Genomic DNA, 16,021 nt, shown 5'->3' with positions numbered 1-16,021 from the left:
TACTCAGAGCCCAGTTGACAATTTTACCATAATCATATGTATTTGTAGTTAAATTTATGTATGTAAATAATGATTAATTGAATTATGTATGTAATTTTACAGAGCTTATTCATCTTTAAATTTAACTTTAATATGGCTGTCTTTGTAAAGATTTTGTTTTATGAACATCATCAGACAAAACATTTAGATTCAGAATTTATGAGTACTAGACATCATGTCCTTGAGTATAGAGCTTTGCCTTTTAAGATTTTCTTCAAAAATTCAAGCCTCTGTAAATATCAGTAAATCATAAAGTATTTACTTTTTAAATCTAGATTGTACAATGGTGAAATATAGTGTTGTGCTCCTTGAGTAATAGTGTTGTTTATAATTTATCACTTGGAGAAGGTTATCTAAACTCAGGCATGTTAATGATATTTTTAGGACTTTTAAATAGCAGCTAGGTTGAGGATGAAATTTCAAAAACAGTTGGATTTAATTGATGTTTGCTCTTAGAATTGTTGTGGGTCTTTTTTTTTTTCTACAGTAATTATCTGGCTCTTGAAATTTGGACAGTGACTTAAGACGGTAACCTTGGTGCAGATTTTGCTTCAAAATGGATCTTATGTATATGAGAGTCTAATAATAATTACAGCTTAACGTACTTTATTTGGGTCTTACACATGGTCAGGCATTCTGCCAAATACTTTATGTACTATCCTTTGATTCTTTCTACAATCTTTTTTTTTTAAATATATTTTATTGGTATTTTACAGAGAGGAAGGGAGAGGGATAGAGAACTAGAAACATCGATGAGAGAGAAACATCGATCAGCTGCCTCCTGCACACCTCCCACTGGAGATGTGCCCGCAACCAAGGTACATGCCCTTGACCGGAATCGAACCTGGGACCCTTCAGTCCGCAGGCCGATGCTCTTTCCACTGAGCCAAACCGGTTTCGGCTCTTTCTACAATCTTATTAGAGAAGTATTATTGCTCCCATTTTATGAATGAGAAAACTAAGGCTTATGATAGGGCTAAGCAACTTTACCAGGGTGACAAGACTTCAGTTCTGAGTGAAAACTTAAACACTGACTATTTGCCTCCATAGCCCTTGGGTTTTGCAATTCCAGTCTGTCTACTGAGCATAATAAAACTCCTATAAACTCTCACGTGTAACCCAGAGAAGGCAAAACATCCAGGATTGGATTGTACTTTTTTTCTACCTACACACAGTACTGGCTGCATAATTTCTGTACCCTAGTGAAAAATGAAACTCAGAGCTCCTTGTTCAAAAAGCAGGAAAGAAAGTGCTGTTCAAATTACTAAAAATATAAAGCTGTTTTCTTTATTTCATGGTCTCTCTCTTGACTTTTCATGGTGATGTTTATTTGCTCATACTGAATAAAAAATTAAAGTATTAACATGGCTTTTACTGCTCGTTGTTATATTGTGTAGTTGCAGTTGCCCATACAAATCCATGAACATTTAACTCATGCAGAATCATTGTTATCAGATCATTTGTATTTTTAGCTTGTGTTATGTATTTCAGTCTTAACATGGAAATAACATGCAACTAACTCAGTTGTTGCTATTTCACTTCTTGATAGGTGTACATTCTACCAATATTCTTTACCTTCAGCTTATTGATGAGTGAGGAAAGATTGAAAGGAAAAGGAAGTCTGGGTTGCCCTTTCTTTCTCTTTTCTTTCCATGTTATCAGTTTTAGCATAAATGGTTGGCTAATATAAGAAAGAAATATGAGTGAGCAAGGATGTGATAGGGTTTCTTGGTTGTTTGTGTTTTCCTAGAATTGCCTTCTTTCTGGCTTTGAAACAAGTTCTGTTTCAAATATAAAGCATGACTTCTTGGGGCTGTTAATGCCCTCATTCACTCAATCACAGATACAGCACACTTACCTTGTACTTGCTTGAGTTGCACTAAATGCTCACCTATTGTAGGTCCACCAGAATTCTGTGCTCATGGAACATAAAAATATGCAAATGGGGAATACACACATATTGCAGTTGTCTCCTCTGCTTATGGACTTTCCTTATAAAACCCAAGTTCAAAACCAAATTGTTCAGAAGTTTTAGTTGGCTATGTCAAGAAGCAGATAGAACAAGCATGGGGTCCTTCTGAGACTTGGGTACTGTGGAGCTTCTCAGGTTGCACAACCATAAAGCTGGTCCCATCTACACATATCTCTCAGGCTACCTTTTTTTGACTTTTCCCCTCTTAATGCTTACTTTGACATTCTTATTAATAATGTTTAGAAAAGTATTTAGGGATAGGTAGAAGGGATATATTCCATGGAACTTATCATAACCCTTAAGACCTTCAGAAATTGTCTTGACCATGGGAGGGTCTTTGCAAATAACCCTCTCAGGGCACTTATGCTTTTTTGAAATACTAGAGTTGGGTGAGTTTGACTTATCAGTATGATGTATTTTTGGCACTTCCCTAGAAACAGATAGAGAGCACGTCATTTGATGAAAATATCACACCAAATGCCACTATGTTTTGCCATCTTAAAGGACTTAATAGTTGGATAAATTCATAATGTAAAATTTTCAAAATTGATTGGCACATTTATCAGAAGAACACAATTAAGTTGGTCCTGGCAGCTCAGTAGGGTAAGGCCCAGCATTGAGGGGAACTGGAAATTCAAGGTAGACATGCCAGGGGAGAACCATTAAGAAAAAAAAAAAAGGATGGGTTTTCTCTAGTCAAGATTCTTAAATCCCCCAAGAAACTTCTGATTGTTCTTTCTACACTGCCTTTTGTTTCCTTTGCAAAACCCTGCTTTTAGGGCCCAAGGCTGGCTTGCTATATTTGGAGTATACAAAAGATTCAACCAAAGGACTTCTATGCATGCATATAAGCCTAACCAATGGACATAGACAACAGCGGGGTGAGGGCATGAGTGTGGGGGATGGGAGGGGTAATGGAGGGATAAGGACACATATGTAATACCTTAATCAATAAATAAATTTAAAAAATAAAATAAAAAAGAAGTAGAGTTTTCTTAAAAAAAAAAAAGATTCTTCATGAAATATTTCTCCAATATTTTTGCTTTACTTCTATGTCAATACTTTGCCTATGTTTCTTACCTCAGCAGGAAACCCTTTTGAATGTGGTCCTTCTCAGGATTTTTGAAGCCAAGCAACCTAGCATGAGTGCACTTGACCAAACAAAACGTTCAGGCACATTTTCTTATTTGTTTGATTTTTACCATTGATAATTGCCCTAAGATTACCCCAAGGGGCCTCTCCTGTTACTTGGTGGTATTGGTCTCATCACTTCTGAACCTCTCCAAACACACAGCTAGATTTAGAGGTCAATATTTTATTCTGGAAACTACCCTATTATGTATAGGTAATTCTCTTGAATTCTCCATTACTTGGTGTGAGGTGGGAGATGTGGACATGCATAGTACTCCAGAGGAATATTTTCTCACCAGAATTCTCCAATCTCCTTGCTTTTTCATATGTACCTTTGATCTAGGTAGTGGATTAAGGGTTATGGAGCCAGTTCTATGGTCATCTTTCAGAAATTCCTTCTTTGGTGGCCTGGGTTTTCTTGTTAGAAATATGGATACTTTGTACCTATTATTCTCAGCTTTAGGGTCCCAGCAAAAATTCCAAGACAACTGTTGAGAATCTCACTTAACTTCCTGCTAATTCAATTTGGAAGCAAATACTTGATATTTTATTTCCCCTAAGGTAAAATATTGCTATTTAAACCAAGGCTTTCAGGAAATAAAGACTTAATTTCTAGAAGTCATTATACTGTTAGAAATTTCAAATGTATAGATGAGGTATTTCTTTTTCAATTTTACCCCTCTCCCTCCACATATTTTCATACTGATAACTCTTCTGCTATGTAAAATTTCAGAAACATTTCATTACTTTGCGGCTTTGGGGAAGAGATGTTTCCTTTAATGCCAGTGCAAAAGTATATAAATGTAATACCAATAATGTATATGTAAAGCATTTAAAATATGAACTGGAAAAAGTTACTTATGGATGAAAATTCATAGCATTTCAAATATAAAATGAAGAAATGATATACTAATCTACTCTTTATAGTAATCCAGAATAACTTTAATAACATATTAATTCCAAGTAGCATTTGAAAATCTGCTTGTATATTTGTGAGGCTCTTAAAATACAGGCTCACTATTGTGTGTCTTCCGTTCATGTCTCTGATAATACAAGCGGGCATTCCTAGCATTCTAAATATTTCATTCATTTTATCATTTCATGTACTGGAATAGTCTGCAAAAATACTAATTGTATAACACTCAATTTATTTTATCATTCAGCATTTGGAAGCTCCTGAAGACAAGTCATTTGGTGGTTCATTGATGGGGACAGAAGTAAACCTGGACAGTTACCAAACAGCTCTAGAGGAAGTACTATCGTGGCTTCTTTCAGCTGAGGACACATTACAACCACAAGGAGAGATTTCTAAAGATGTAGAGGAAGTGAAAGAACAATTTCATACTCATGAGGTAAAGCAAAACATTGATTTATGAAACAGAGCACATGATTTATCATAATGGCAAGTCTCTTTATCTCAATCGCTGTATAAGATCCTGGTATTTTTTGAATTTAGGTTTGTTTACTTTTTCCTTCAATTTTATTTTGTACTAGAAGCCCAGTGCATGAATTGTGCACTGGTGGGGGTCCCTCAGCCTTGGCCAGACCCCAGCAGCAAGATAACGAACTGGTCAGAGCGTCTGCCCCCTGGTGTCAGTGCGCATCATAGCGACTGGTCGAGCGGTCAACCAAAATATTGGACACTTAGCATATTACGCTTTTAATATATAGGATTGGTTTCAGGATTAAGTATTAGACAATCATATCCTTTCTTTGGTAATTTAGTTTTTATTTTGGCATGGTTCATGCTCTTGGGATTCCAACAGCCATCATTTCAAGTTCTGACTTGGAAAACACTACTTGAAGGTGCTGAGATCTGATTTTGCAATGACTCACACAAGAATATGAAAGCCCAGCTCCCTTCTCTTGGGTCAAGACAATCTTGAGCTATCACTTACACTCCAGAGTACCCAAGTGGTATCACTTCCCAGAGTAGGAAACATTTCCTGAGATGACATACTTACTGGCCTTCTTCTCCTTCCCTGTCCTGTTTCCTGCTTCTTCAGCAGATCTCCTCTGGGAGCTCTTCCTTAATAAATCACTTGCATACAAACCCTAATCTCAGGGTTTGCTTCTGTAGAAGGTGACCTAAGCTAATTATTTTCTTTAATCATGTTAAAAACAATATTGGGTGTCCTTGAATAAAAATTAAAATGCTTTTACTGGGAATATATTTTAAAAGGGCTACACATTTAGAAAAGAAATCAAAACCATAATGATTTACCTAAAGTGATAATCACTGCTGTCAACCTCTTTCCTTTTTAGGGGTACATGATGGACTTAACATCCCATCAGGGACAGGTTGGTAATGTCCTCCAATTGGGAAGTCAACTGCTTCGGACAGGCAAGTTATCAGAGGATGAAGAAACTGAAGTACAAGAACAAATGAATCTCCTAAATTCAAGATGGGAATGCCTCAGGGTAGCTAGCATGGAAAAGCAAAGCAAGTAAGTGTTTCTAATTTCTAAAAACAGCATGTTTGGAGTGTTGCTATTATTTTTATATGTTTTTATTGATTTCAGAGAGAGGAAAGGAGAGGGAGAGAGGAATAGAAACATCAATGGTGAGAAGAGAATCATTGAGTGGCTCTCCTGCACTCCCCACCCTGGGGATTGAGCCACAACCCAGGCATGTGCTCTGACTGGGAATCGAACCCTGACCTCCTGGTTCATGGGTTGCCATTCAACCACTGAGCCAGGCCAGCTGGGCTTGATGCAGTTTCTTGTTTATGTCATGAGTCTCAGTTTGTTCCTGAAGCATGCAGAGTTCTTCCTTAGGGGACATTTTGGTTGGATTTTCAATTTACATTTTCACTTCTGTAATGAAAGTGGAGATGTTGGATAGAAGGACTAGTTGCTCCAGAACTATGTTTTAAAAGTTGCCAAATTGTTCTCATAGTTAATATTTTCCAAGTTTTCTCCAAAAATTAAAATGTAACTATTGAAGGCATGGGAGTATACACAGGAAACCATGTTCAGGCTTGCCTCAGATATTGCAGGTTTGGTTCCAGACCACTGAGATAAAGTGAGTATAGCAATGAAGCCACTTGTAAATTTTTTGGTGAAGGCTCTGTGGGTCTTGCCTTCAGTTTATTAAAAAAAAAAGCTAGATCTGTGAAGCACAATAAAGTGAAGCACCATAAAACGAGGTGTGCCTGTACATAGAACCACCTATTAGATACAGTTGATAGGAAACTTCTCTTCAGAAGGAAAAGCCCTCAAAAATATTAAATAGAGCCCAGACAGTGTTGCTCAGTGGTTGAGCGTCTACCCATGCATGCACCAAGAAGTCGTTGGTTTGATTCCTGGTCAGAGCACATGCCTAGGTTGTAGGCTCGATTCCCAGTAGGGGGATATGCAAGAGGCAGCTGATCAATATTAATGCTTCTCTCTCATCGATGTGTCTCTCTCTTTCTCCCTCTCCCTTCATCTCTCTCTAAAATCAATAAAAGTATTAAATAGTTTGTCATATGTTTATGGAAATCTTCTTGAAAAAAGTTTCTTATCTATGTTTGGAAATTCTTATTCAAGTACTGTGTGGTTCTGAAATATTTTAAGAACCAGAGGCCTGGTGCATGGATTCATGTACATCAAAAGGAAATTAATTAGAAGAAATATTTTAGAGGCCAGGGAGGGACTGCAGGAGGTTGGCTCCAGGGCATGTCCAGCCCATCTTGCCCAGTCCTGATCGGCCAGACCCCAGCAGCAAGCTAACCTACCCGTTGGAGTATCTGCCCCCTGGTGGTCAGTGCATGTCATAGCGACTGGTCAAAAGGTCAAAAGAATGGTCGGACACTTAGCATATTAGGCTGTTATTATATAGGATATGTTGACTTGGAGCCCTAGCCTGTTTGGCTCAGTGGATAGAGCATCGGCCTGCAGACCAAAGGGTCCCAGGTTTGATTCTGGTCAAGGGCACATACCTCAGTTGCAGGCTCTTTCCTGGCCCGGGCCCTGGTTGAGGCTTGTGCAGGAGGCAACCAGTCAAAGTGTTTCTCTCCCATCGATGTTTCTCTCTGTCTTTCCCTCTTTCTTCCACTCTCTCTAAAAATAAATGGAAAAATATCCTTGGGTAAGGATTTAAAAAAAAAAGAATATGTTGACTTGGAGACATTTCTGGAAATGGCATGTTTCTTATAAAGGTAACAAGTAGAGTCCATTATTCTCGATGTGTTGCTTTGATTTATATTGTTAGGTGTGTGTATTCATGTAGAGCCTATCAAGACAAGATAGATTTATTTTTAAATGAAAAGAAATGAAGTGCCAACTATGGATTTGAATACATTAAGCTAAAGAAATTGTCGAAGTGCCTTAAGTTTACTTAGCTATTATTTATAAAGATTAAAAGCTTTAAAATAGGACTAAAGAAACTCATTAGATATGCTGGCAGGATTACAATTCCAGTACTAAATTATTATGTGACAATAGGGAGGGGTAATATACATTTTTGAGTTCATATCTTTTGAAAGAATAAGGGAGGCATAGATAAGCTAGAATTTTCACAAATACTGGTATTCCAAACCAGGAGGTACTAGTCTGTGCAGATTGACATTTTCCCCTGCTATGATCATTTGAATGATTGCAACTAAACCTTGAGGTGAGTGTTATAATAACCATATTATAACTATTGAGTTTGCACCGCATCCCCCATACCCAAGGGTCAACTAATTTATTACACCCATTTATCATCATAAATCATAAAATACAGAGCTGCCTGCTTGTGGTCATATGCTAACATTCTTCAGTTTATACTTCCATTTGTACCAATCTATGCAACTTAAAGCAAACTCAGACAAATTTGAAAGTCTAAAATCTGCCCTCTTCCTTTCCTGCCTTTCCCACAGTGATACCACTGTCTTCTCTGTGCATTCTATTTTCCCACCTTCTTCTGCAGGCTGAGTACCCACCCTTGGTCCTCAATCCTTTTTTTAATAGGGCTAACAATGTGACATTAATTATTCATATTAGTCAATTAATTCATGCAGTTGGAGACTGAATTGCAAGAAAAGGTGAATTGTGAGAGTAGACACAATATATACAGATACCTAAAATGGTAATATCATTACTTAGCTAGGATTGACATACAAAAACAGTTTCTCCCTAGGGAAGATTTGGAGGCTTTGGTTAGTGTTTAAGCTTGTGTGTGTGTGTGTGTGTGTGTGTGTGTGTGTGTGTGTGTGTGTGTGTGTGTGTTTAAATGATTGTCTAGAGGGCAAGGGGAGCCTTTTAGCTGGCATAGCTTTAGATAAAACCTAGAGTTTTAAAAATGAGACACAGCCCAGCCAGTGTGGCTCAGTAGTTGAGTGTCAATCTATGAACCAGGAGGTCACAGTTCAATTCCCAGTCAGGGCATATGCCGGGGTTGTAGATATATCTTTATATATCACTATATATAATACTACATATAACATTATACATCTACACACATACACACACACACATAAATATTAACAAATGTTAATGGAGTGCCTGGAGATATCAGATACATTTCAATGCCCTGGTGACCCAGTAATGATCATAAGAGGCAAGATCCCAGATCTCCTTAATCTCTAGAGAAGCTGACTCCCAATAAAAAAAGAACATAAGAAAAATGCTAAATAGGAATAAGTTTTCTAAAGAACTTAAAAGTCTACATCACTAAGTCTACATTTAGGCAGGGATGTTAACTTCTGACTGGGTATATCCACACCCCGTCTTTTAAAGAGAGAGATGAGAGGTGTATTGTGAAAGAGAGTATTTGAGGGGCTACTTTTTAACCTTTGTGATTCAGGAATGTTAATTCTGGGATGGTACCATTTAATTTGAAATTTCAGTGATAAGAAGGAGCCAACATTTATAGATTAGTAAGAAATATATTTCAGATAGGGGGAACAGCCAATGCAAAGTCTCCAAAATAGAGACCATTCAGCTTGTTAGAGTAACCAAAAGGCCAACATGAATGGAGAATTACAGCAGGGAGAATTAGAGATATGAGATGTGCTTGAAATATATGGAGGGGTCTTATCCTGTATGATATTGTCAATCAATGTCATATAGGCTAAAAGACAAGGGTTTTGAGTTCTAGCATAAGTTCAAGAAAAAGCCACCAGACAGTTTTATGTAGGGGATGGACAGGTAAAGAAAATACCAATAATGCCACTGGAAGAAGACAGTACAGAATAATAGCCCAGGTAAAAGATGCTAGTGTCTAATGCCAGGTGGTAGTTGTGATAATATGTGACTGCATTCTACTGTTTTACCTGCAGATGTTCCTTTTTACAGGTTGCATCTAGGGCAACGGTTGCCAACCTTTTGGACTTCCTGGACCACCAGTGGTCTGAAGACCACCAGTTGGCAACTGCTGTTCCAAAGGTTTCCTTAAATCAGCGGTTGGAACTTTTCGGACCTCACAGACCACCAGTGGTCCATGGACCACTGGTTGGCGACCCCTGATCTAGGGATTACTGTTTAGCCCAGAAACTATAAACAATTATCAAACACAAAACAAGAAATTTGAAAAACAGAGAAGTAATAACATGCTCTCATTTTCACCTTGTGCTAAGTCTGCTCTAATTTGCCTAAGGATTAGGTCCCACTTTCTCACACAGCTATTCATGTGAATTGGGCAACACACTTCCCCTCTGTGATCCTTAATATCTGCTTTAGTAAACAGTAGCAGCTCTGTGTGTCTGGCAAACCTCTAAAGGACATTGGCTGAGATGGAGTATGAAAAAGTAGTATGTAAGAGCAACCTTATTATAAAATGTAAAGAATTATCATTATTCTAAATAAGATGACTAGCCATGTGTTTTTTTAAACTATACTACATAATTTGCCTTCTCTATATTTTTTACTCGTTTTTCCCCTCCAGCCTGTTCCAGTTGCACCACTCATTTGTGTGTGTGCGTGTGTGTGTGTGTGTGTGTGTGTGCGTGTGTGTGTGTGTGTGTATGTGTTCAAAGGTTATGTTTGCCGATGTTTTCTATGGGGGTAAGGGAACTAGAGCACAATGACTAAAGTTACATTTAAAGTTATAATTTTTTGCTCTGTGGTCACAAATGCTACTTCCAGGCATTGGATTCACATGGGAGCTCCAGCTTCCCAGGACTCTATACTGCAAGGAGGGACTGACCAAGTTCCAGTCATTGTCCTGAGTCTGCTGAAAGGCAGCAGTTGCAATTTAACCATTTCTTCCTCTGTGACTTGGGTAAGAAATGAAGGCCTCCACCAAAAACTGAGAAGCAGCTGCCACCCAAGGAGCAGCCCCCACATAACCCCATACCTAGATACTTTGGGGAGAGCAAAAATGGGGAGACAAAGAACCCCCAAAGGAAAGAAAAGCAGGAATAACCAGAAAAGCAGATAAGTGAAATGGAGGCATGCAATATGTCAGAAAAATAATTCAGAATAAGGGTCATACAGTTAATAAACCAGACAGATGAAAAAATCAACAACTTACGTAAGAATCAAGAAGAAATAAAGAGTGATATAGCTGCAATAAAGAACAACATGGAAAGTTTCAACAGTAGACTAGGAGAAGCGGTGGACCAAATGAGTGAATTAGAAGACAAGGAAGCAAAACAGAACCCAAACTGAACAGCAATTGGAGAAAAAAAAAAAGACAGGAGGAGAGCTTTGGGACAAAATGAAATGAAGCAATATATGAATAATAGGGGTGCCAGAACGACAGGAAGAGGAACAAGGGTTAGAAAACCAATTTGAAGAAATAATGTCTGAAGACTTCCCTGATGTGGGGAAGAAAAAAAATCACACAAGCACAGAGAGTTCCAAACAAGATGAACCCAAAAAGACCACACCAAGACACGTTATAATTACAATGGCAAACGTTCAGGACAAAGAGAGAATCTTAAAGGCTGCAAGAGAGAGACAGAAAGTTATGTACAAGGGGTCTCCCATTGGATTATCAAATGATTTCTCAACAGAAACACATCAGGCCAGAAAGGAATGGATGGACATTTACAAAGTGATGCAAACCAAGGGACTGAATCCAAGAATTCTCTATTCAGAAAGGCTATTATTCAGAATTGAAGGGGAAATAAGTAGCTTCACAGGCAAAAAAAAAAAAAAAGGGGGGGGGGGTGGGGGTAAGGACGTTTATCACTACCAAGCCAGCAATACAAGAAATGCTAAAGGGACTGGTGTAAAAAGAAGAAATAAAAACGGTAGAAGGAACACAGGCACAAAAAATAAAAATAGCTACAAACAAATACCTATCAAAAATAACTTTAAATGTAAATGGACTAAATCCTCCAATCAAAAGACATCAAGTGGCTGAATGGATAAAAAAAACATGACCCATATATATGGTGTCTACAAGACACCCACCTCAGAACAAGGGACTCACAGAGACTGAAAGTGAATGGATAGAAAAATATATTTAAGGCGAAGGGAAATAAAAAAAAAAAAAAAACTGGGGTAGCAATACATATATCTGACAAAATAGACTTCAATGTGAAGGGCATAACAAAAGTTAAGGAAAGGCCACTTCATAATACTAAAGGAATCTATACAACAAGAGAATATAACCCTGGTAAACATATATGCACCCAATGCAGGAGTACCCAAATACATAAAATACTCCTGGAAGATATCAAGGAAGAGATCTACAACAATTGAATCATAGTAGGGGACTTTAATACCCCACTGACACCACTGGATAAATACTCTAGACAAAAAAAATCAAGAAAGAAACAGCAATGCTAAAATACTCACTAGATCAGATGGACTTTATTGACATATTCAGAACATTACACCCCAAAGCCATGGAATATACGTTCTTCTCAAGTGCACATGGGACATTTTTGAAGATAGACCACATGTTGGGTCACAGGTAAAGTCTCTCCAAATTCAAGAAGATTGAAATCATATCAAGCATCTTCTCAGACCACAATGGCATAATATTAGGAATAAACTACAATAAAAACAATAAAAAAATTCAAAAACTTGGAAGCTGAATAGCATGCTATTAAACAATGATTGGGTTACCAAAGAGATCAAAGAAGAAATTAAAAACAACCTGGAAACAAATGACAATGAAAACACAACCTTCCAAAATCTATGGGAATCAGTGAAAGCAGTCCTGGGAGGGAAGTTTATAGCTCTACAGGCCTGCCTCAAAAAACAAGAAAAAATGGTAATAAATTATCTATCTCTACAACTTAAAGAACTAGAAAGAATTAGCAACAAGAAAAGCCCAGAGTGAGCAGAAGGAAGGAGATAATAAAGATCAGAGCAGAAATAAATGACATAGAGACCCCCCCCAAAAAAAATACAAAAGATCAATGAAACTAAGAGCTGGTTCTTTGAAAGGATAAATGGATAAACAAGATTGATACACCTCTAGCCAGGCTCACCAAGAAGCAAAGGGGGAGGACTCAAACAAAATCAGAAATGATAGAGGTGAAATAACAATAGACCCCATGGAAATACAAAGGATTGTTAAAAAATACTATGAACAACTCAATTCCAACAACCTAGAGGAAATGGACATATTCCTAGAAAAATACAACCTTCAAAAACTCAATCAGGAAGAATCTAAACATCTCAATAGGCTAATAACTATGGAAGAATTTGAGGCAGTCATCAAAAAGCTTCCAGCAAATAAAAGCCCAGGGCCAGACGGCTTTACAGGGGAGTTTTACCAAACATTCAAGGAAGAACTAAAACCTATCCTTCTCAGACTATTCCAAAAAATTCAAGAGGAAGGAACACTTCCAAGCTCATTCTATGAAGCCAGCATCACCCTAATACCAAAACCAGATAAAGACAACACAATGAAAGAGAATTACAGGCCAATATCCCTCATAAACATAGATGCCAAAATCCTCAACATAATTCTCACAAATCAGATCCAGCATTATACCAGAAAGATCTTACACCATGACCAAGTAGGATTTATCCTGGGTATGCAAGGATGATACAATATCCACAAATCAGTCAATGTGATACATTACATAAACAAATTGAGAGATAAAAATCACAGTCATATCAATTGATACAGAAAAAGCATTTAAAAAACCCAACACCCTTTCTTGATAAAAACCCTCATCACAATGGGAATAGAGGGATCATACCTCAACATAATAAAAGCCATATATAACAAACCTACAGCCAACATCATACTCAATGGGCAAAAACTAAAACCATTTCACCTAAGAACAAGAATGAGACAAGGATGCTCACTTTCACTCCCGTTCCACATAGTCCTGGAAGTGCTAGCCATAGCAATTAGACAAGATGAAGAAATAAAAGATACCCAAATTGGAAAAGAAGATGTAAAACTGTCATTATTCACAGATGACATGATGCTGTACATAGAAAACCCTAAAGACTCCATCAAAAAATTATTAGACTTAATAAGTGAATTCAACAATGTAGCAGGATACAAAATTAATGCCAAGAAATCTATGGCATTTTTATAAACCAATAGTGAACTTACAGAAAGAGAAATTAAAAAAACAATCCCATTTACCATTGCACCAAAAAAATTAAGATACCTAGGAATAAAGTTAACTAAGGATGTAAAAGACCTGTACTCAGATAACTACAGGACACTGAAAAAAGACATAGATGAATACATAAACAGATGGAAGAATATACCGTGTTCATGGATTGGTAGAATCAACATCATTAAAATGTCCATACTTCCCAAAGCAATCTATAGATTCAATGCACTCCCCATTAAAATACCAACGGCATATTTCACAGACCTAGAACAAACTCTTCAAAAATTCATCTGGAATAAAAAATGTCCTCAAATAGCTGCAGCAATCCTGAGAAAGAACAAAGTAGGAGGGATCTCAATACCAGATATCAAGCTGAATTACAAAGCCACTGTTCTCAAAACTGCCTGGTACTGGCACAAGAACAGACATATAGACCAATAGAACAGAATAGAGAACCCAGAAATCGACCCAAACCACTATGCTCAGTTAACTTTTGACAAAGGAGGCAAGAACATACAGTGGACTCAATGCAGTCTCTTCAATAAATGATGTTGGGAAAATTGGACAGATACATGCAAAAAAATAAAAGTAGACCACCAACTTACACCATACACAATAATAAAGTAAAAATGGATAAAGGACTTAAACATAAGATGGGAAACCATAAAAATATTAGAGGGATTCACAGGCAACAAAATCTCAGGCATATGCCAACGCAATATCTTCACCAATACAACTCCTAAGGCAATGGAAATTAAAGAGAAAATAAACAAATCGGACTACATAAAAATAAAAAGTTTCTGTACAGCAAAAGAAACCATCACCAAAAGAACAAAAAAGTCCACTGCATGGGGAAACATATTTGCCAATGTTATCTCTGATAAGGGTTTAATCTCCAACATTTACAGGGAGCTCATACAACTTAACAAAAGGGAGATAAACAACCCAATCAAAAAATGGTCAACAGATCTAAATAGATACTTTTCAAAAAAGGACATAAGGCTAAGAGACATATGAAAGCATGCTCAAAGTCACTAATCATCTGAGAGATGCAAATCAAAACAATGAGGTACCACCTCACACCTGCCAGAATGGCTATCATCAACAAATCAACAAATGACAAGTGCTGGTGAGGATGTGGAGAAAAAGGAACCCTCCTACACTGCTGGTGGGAATGCAGACTGGTGCAGCCACTGTGGAGAACAGTATGGAGTTTTCTCAAAAAACTAAAAATGGAACTCCCTTTTGACCCAGTGATTCCACTTCTAGGAATATATCCCGAGAAACTAGAAACACCAATCAGAAAGGGTATATGCATCCCTATGTACATAGCAGCACAATTTATAATAGCTAAGATTTGGAAACACCCTAATTGCCCATCAGCAGATGAGTGGATTAAAAAACTGTGATACATCTACACAATGGAATACTATGCTGCTGTAAAAAAGAAGGAATTCTTACCATTTGCAACAGCATGGATGGAACTGGAGAAATTATGCTAAGTGAAATAAGCCAGTCAGAGGAAGATAAATATCACATGATCTCACTCAGTTGTGGAATATAATGAACAACATAAACTGATGAATAAAAGCAGATCCAGAGACAGAGAAACATCTATCAGAGTGTCAAACCTCAGAGGGAAGGTAGGGGAGGGTGGGAGTAAGGGGGAGAGATCAACCAAAGGACTTGTAGTATGCATGCATATAAGCCTATCCAATGTACACAGACACCAGGGGGGTGAGCGCATGAGTGAGGGGTGGTCGGCAATGGGGGGATAAGGACACATACTGTATGTAATACATTAATCAATAAAGAAAAAATAAAGTTATAATTTTTCAATTGAAACATTTGAAATATGATTTCAAAGAAATATAAGTAACAAAATAAACATAAGGATGCTTTTCCTTCCTTTCTTCCTCATTTATATTCTATTCTCCTTTGATTCTTTCCTTATTAATTTCTTTCCTCTCTAATTCTGGTATCTTCATGGATGTGAACTGATGATGAAGTAAAAGCTTATACAATAAATAAGTTTGTAAGATATCTCTAGCCACAAAGTATTGTAGCAGAAACATTGGCTGTTGGTCAATTACAAAGCGTTAACAATATTTATGAAATTGAAATGAAAGAACTAAATGCCCGATTGCATAATTAAAATACAATAATTAGAACAAAACACTGTTGACATGTTTGAGTTCGAAACCTTATGATGAGAAGGCAAAATAATTTTTGCTTTGTTTCGTGTTATGCTGCAAAATAGCCTTCAATGTGTGGGAGGTGACGGAGGAAAAAAAGACAAAACTTCCAACTGTAAAAGTATAAGAAGACAAGTGGCGTAGGGACAACAGAAGAGTCTTCTCTATGAATAAACTAATTATTTGATTGAAAAATGTAACCTGCACAGAACAAAAGAGATTTACTGATATTTCTACAAA

The 16,021-nt window shown here is 37.2% G+C and overlaps 1 protein-coding gene across 1 annotated transcript in view; it reads left to right on the top strand.

Annotated features, from left to right (window-relative positions):
* Positions 1-16,021, top strand: part of DMD (dystrophin) — a 2,407,712-nt gene that overhangs the window by 662,812 nt on the left and 1,728,879 nt on the right. Inside the window, 2 exon segments of the mRNA XM_080651877.1 lie at positions 4,306-4,494; positions 5,408-5,589. Of these exon segments, the coding sequence (XP_080508003.1) occupies positions 4,306-4,494; positions 5,408-5,589 (371 nt within the window).

This window comes from Plecotus auritus (assembly GCF_963455305.1).
Source record: "Plecotus auritus genome assembly, chromosome: X".
In the NCBI taxonomy this organism is placed as follows: Eukaryota; Metazoa; Chordata; class Mammalia; order Chiroptera; family Vespertilionidae; genus Plecotus; species Plecotus auritus.
The sequence above is the reverse complement of the archived record's forward strand: the minus strand, read 5'-3'. Positions and strand labels throughout refer to the sequence as shown.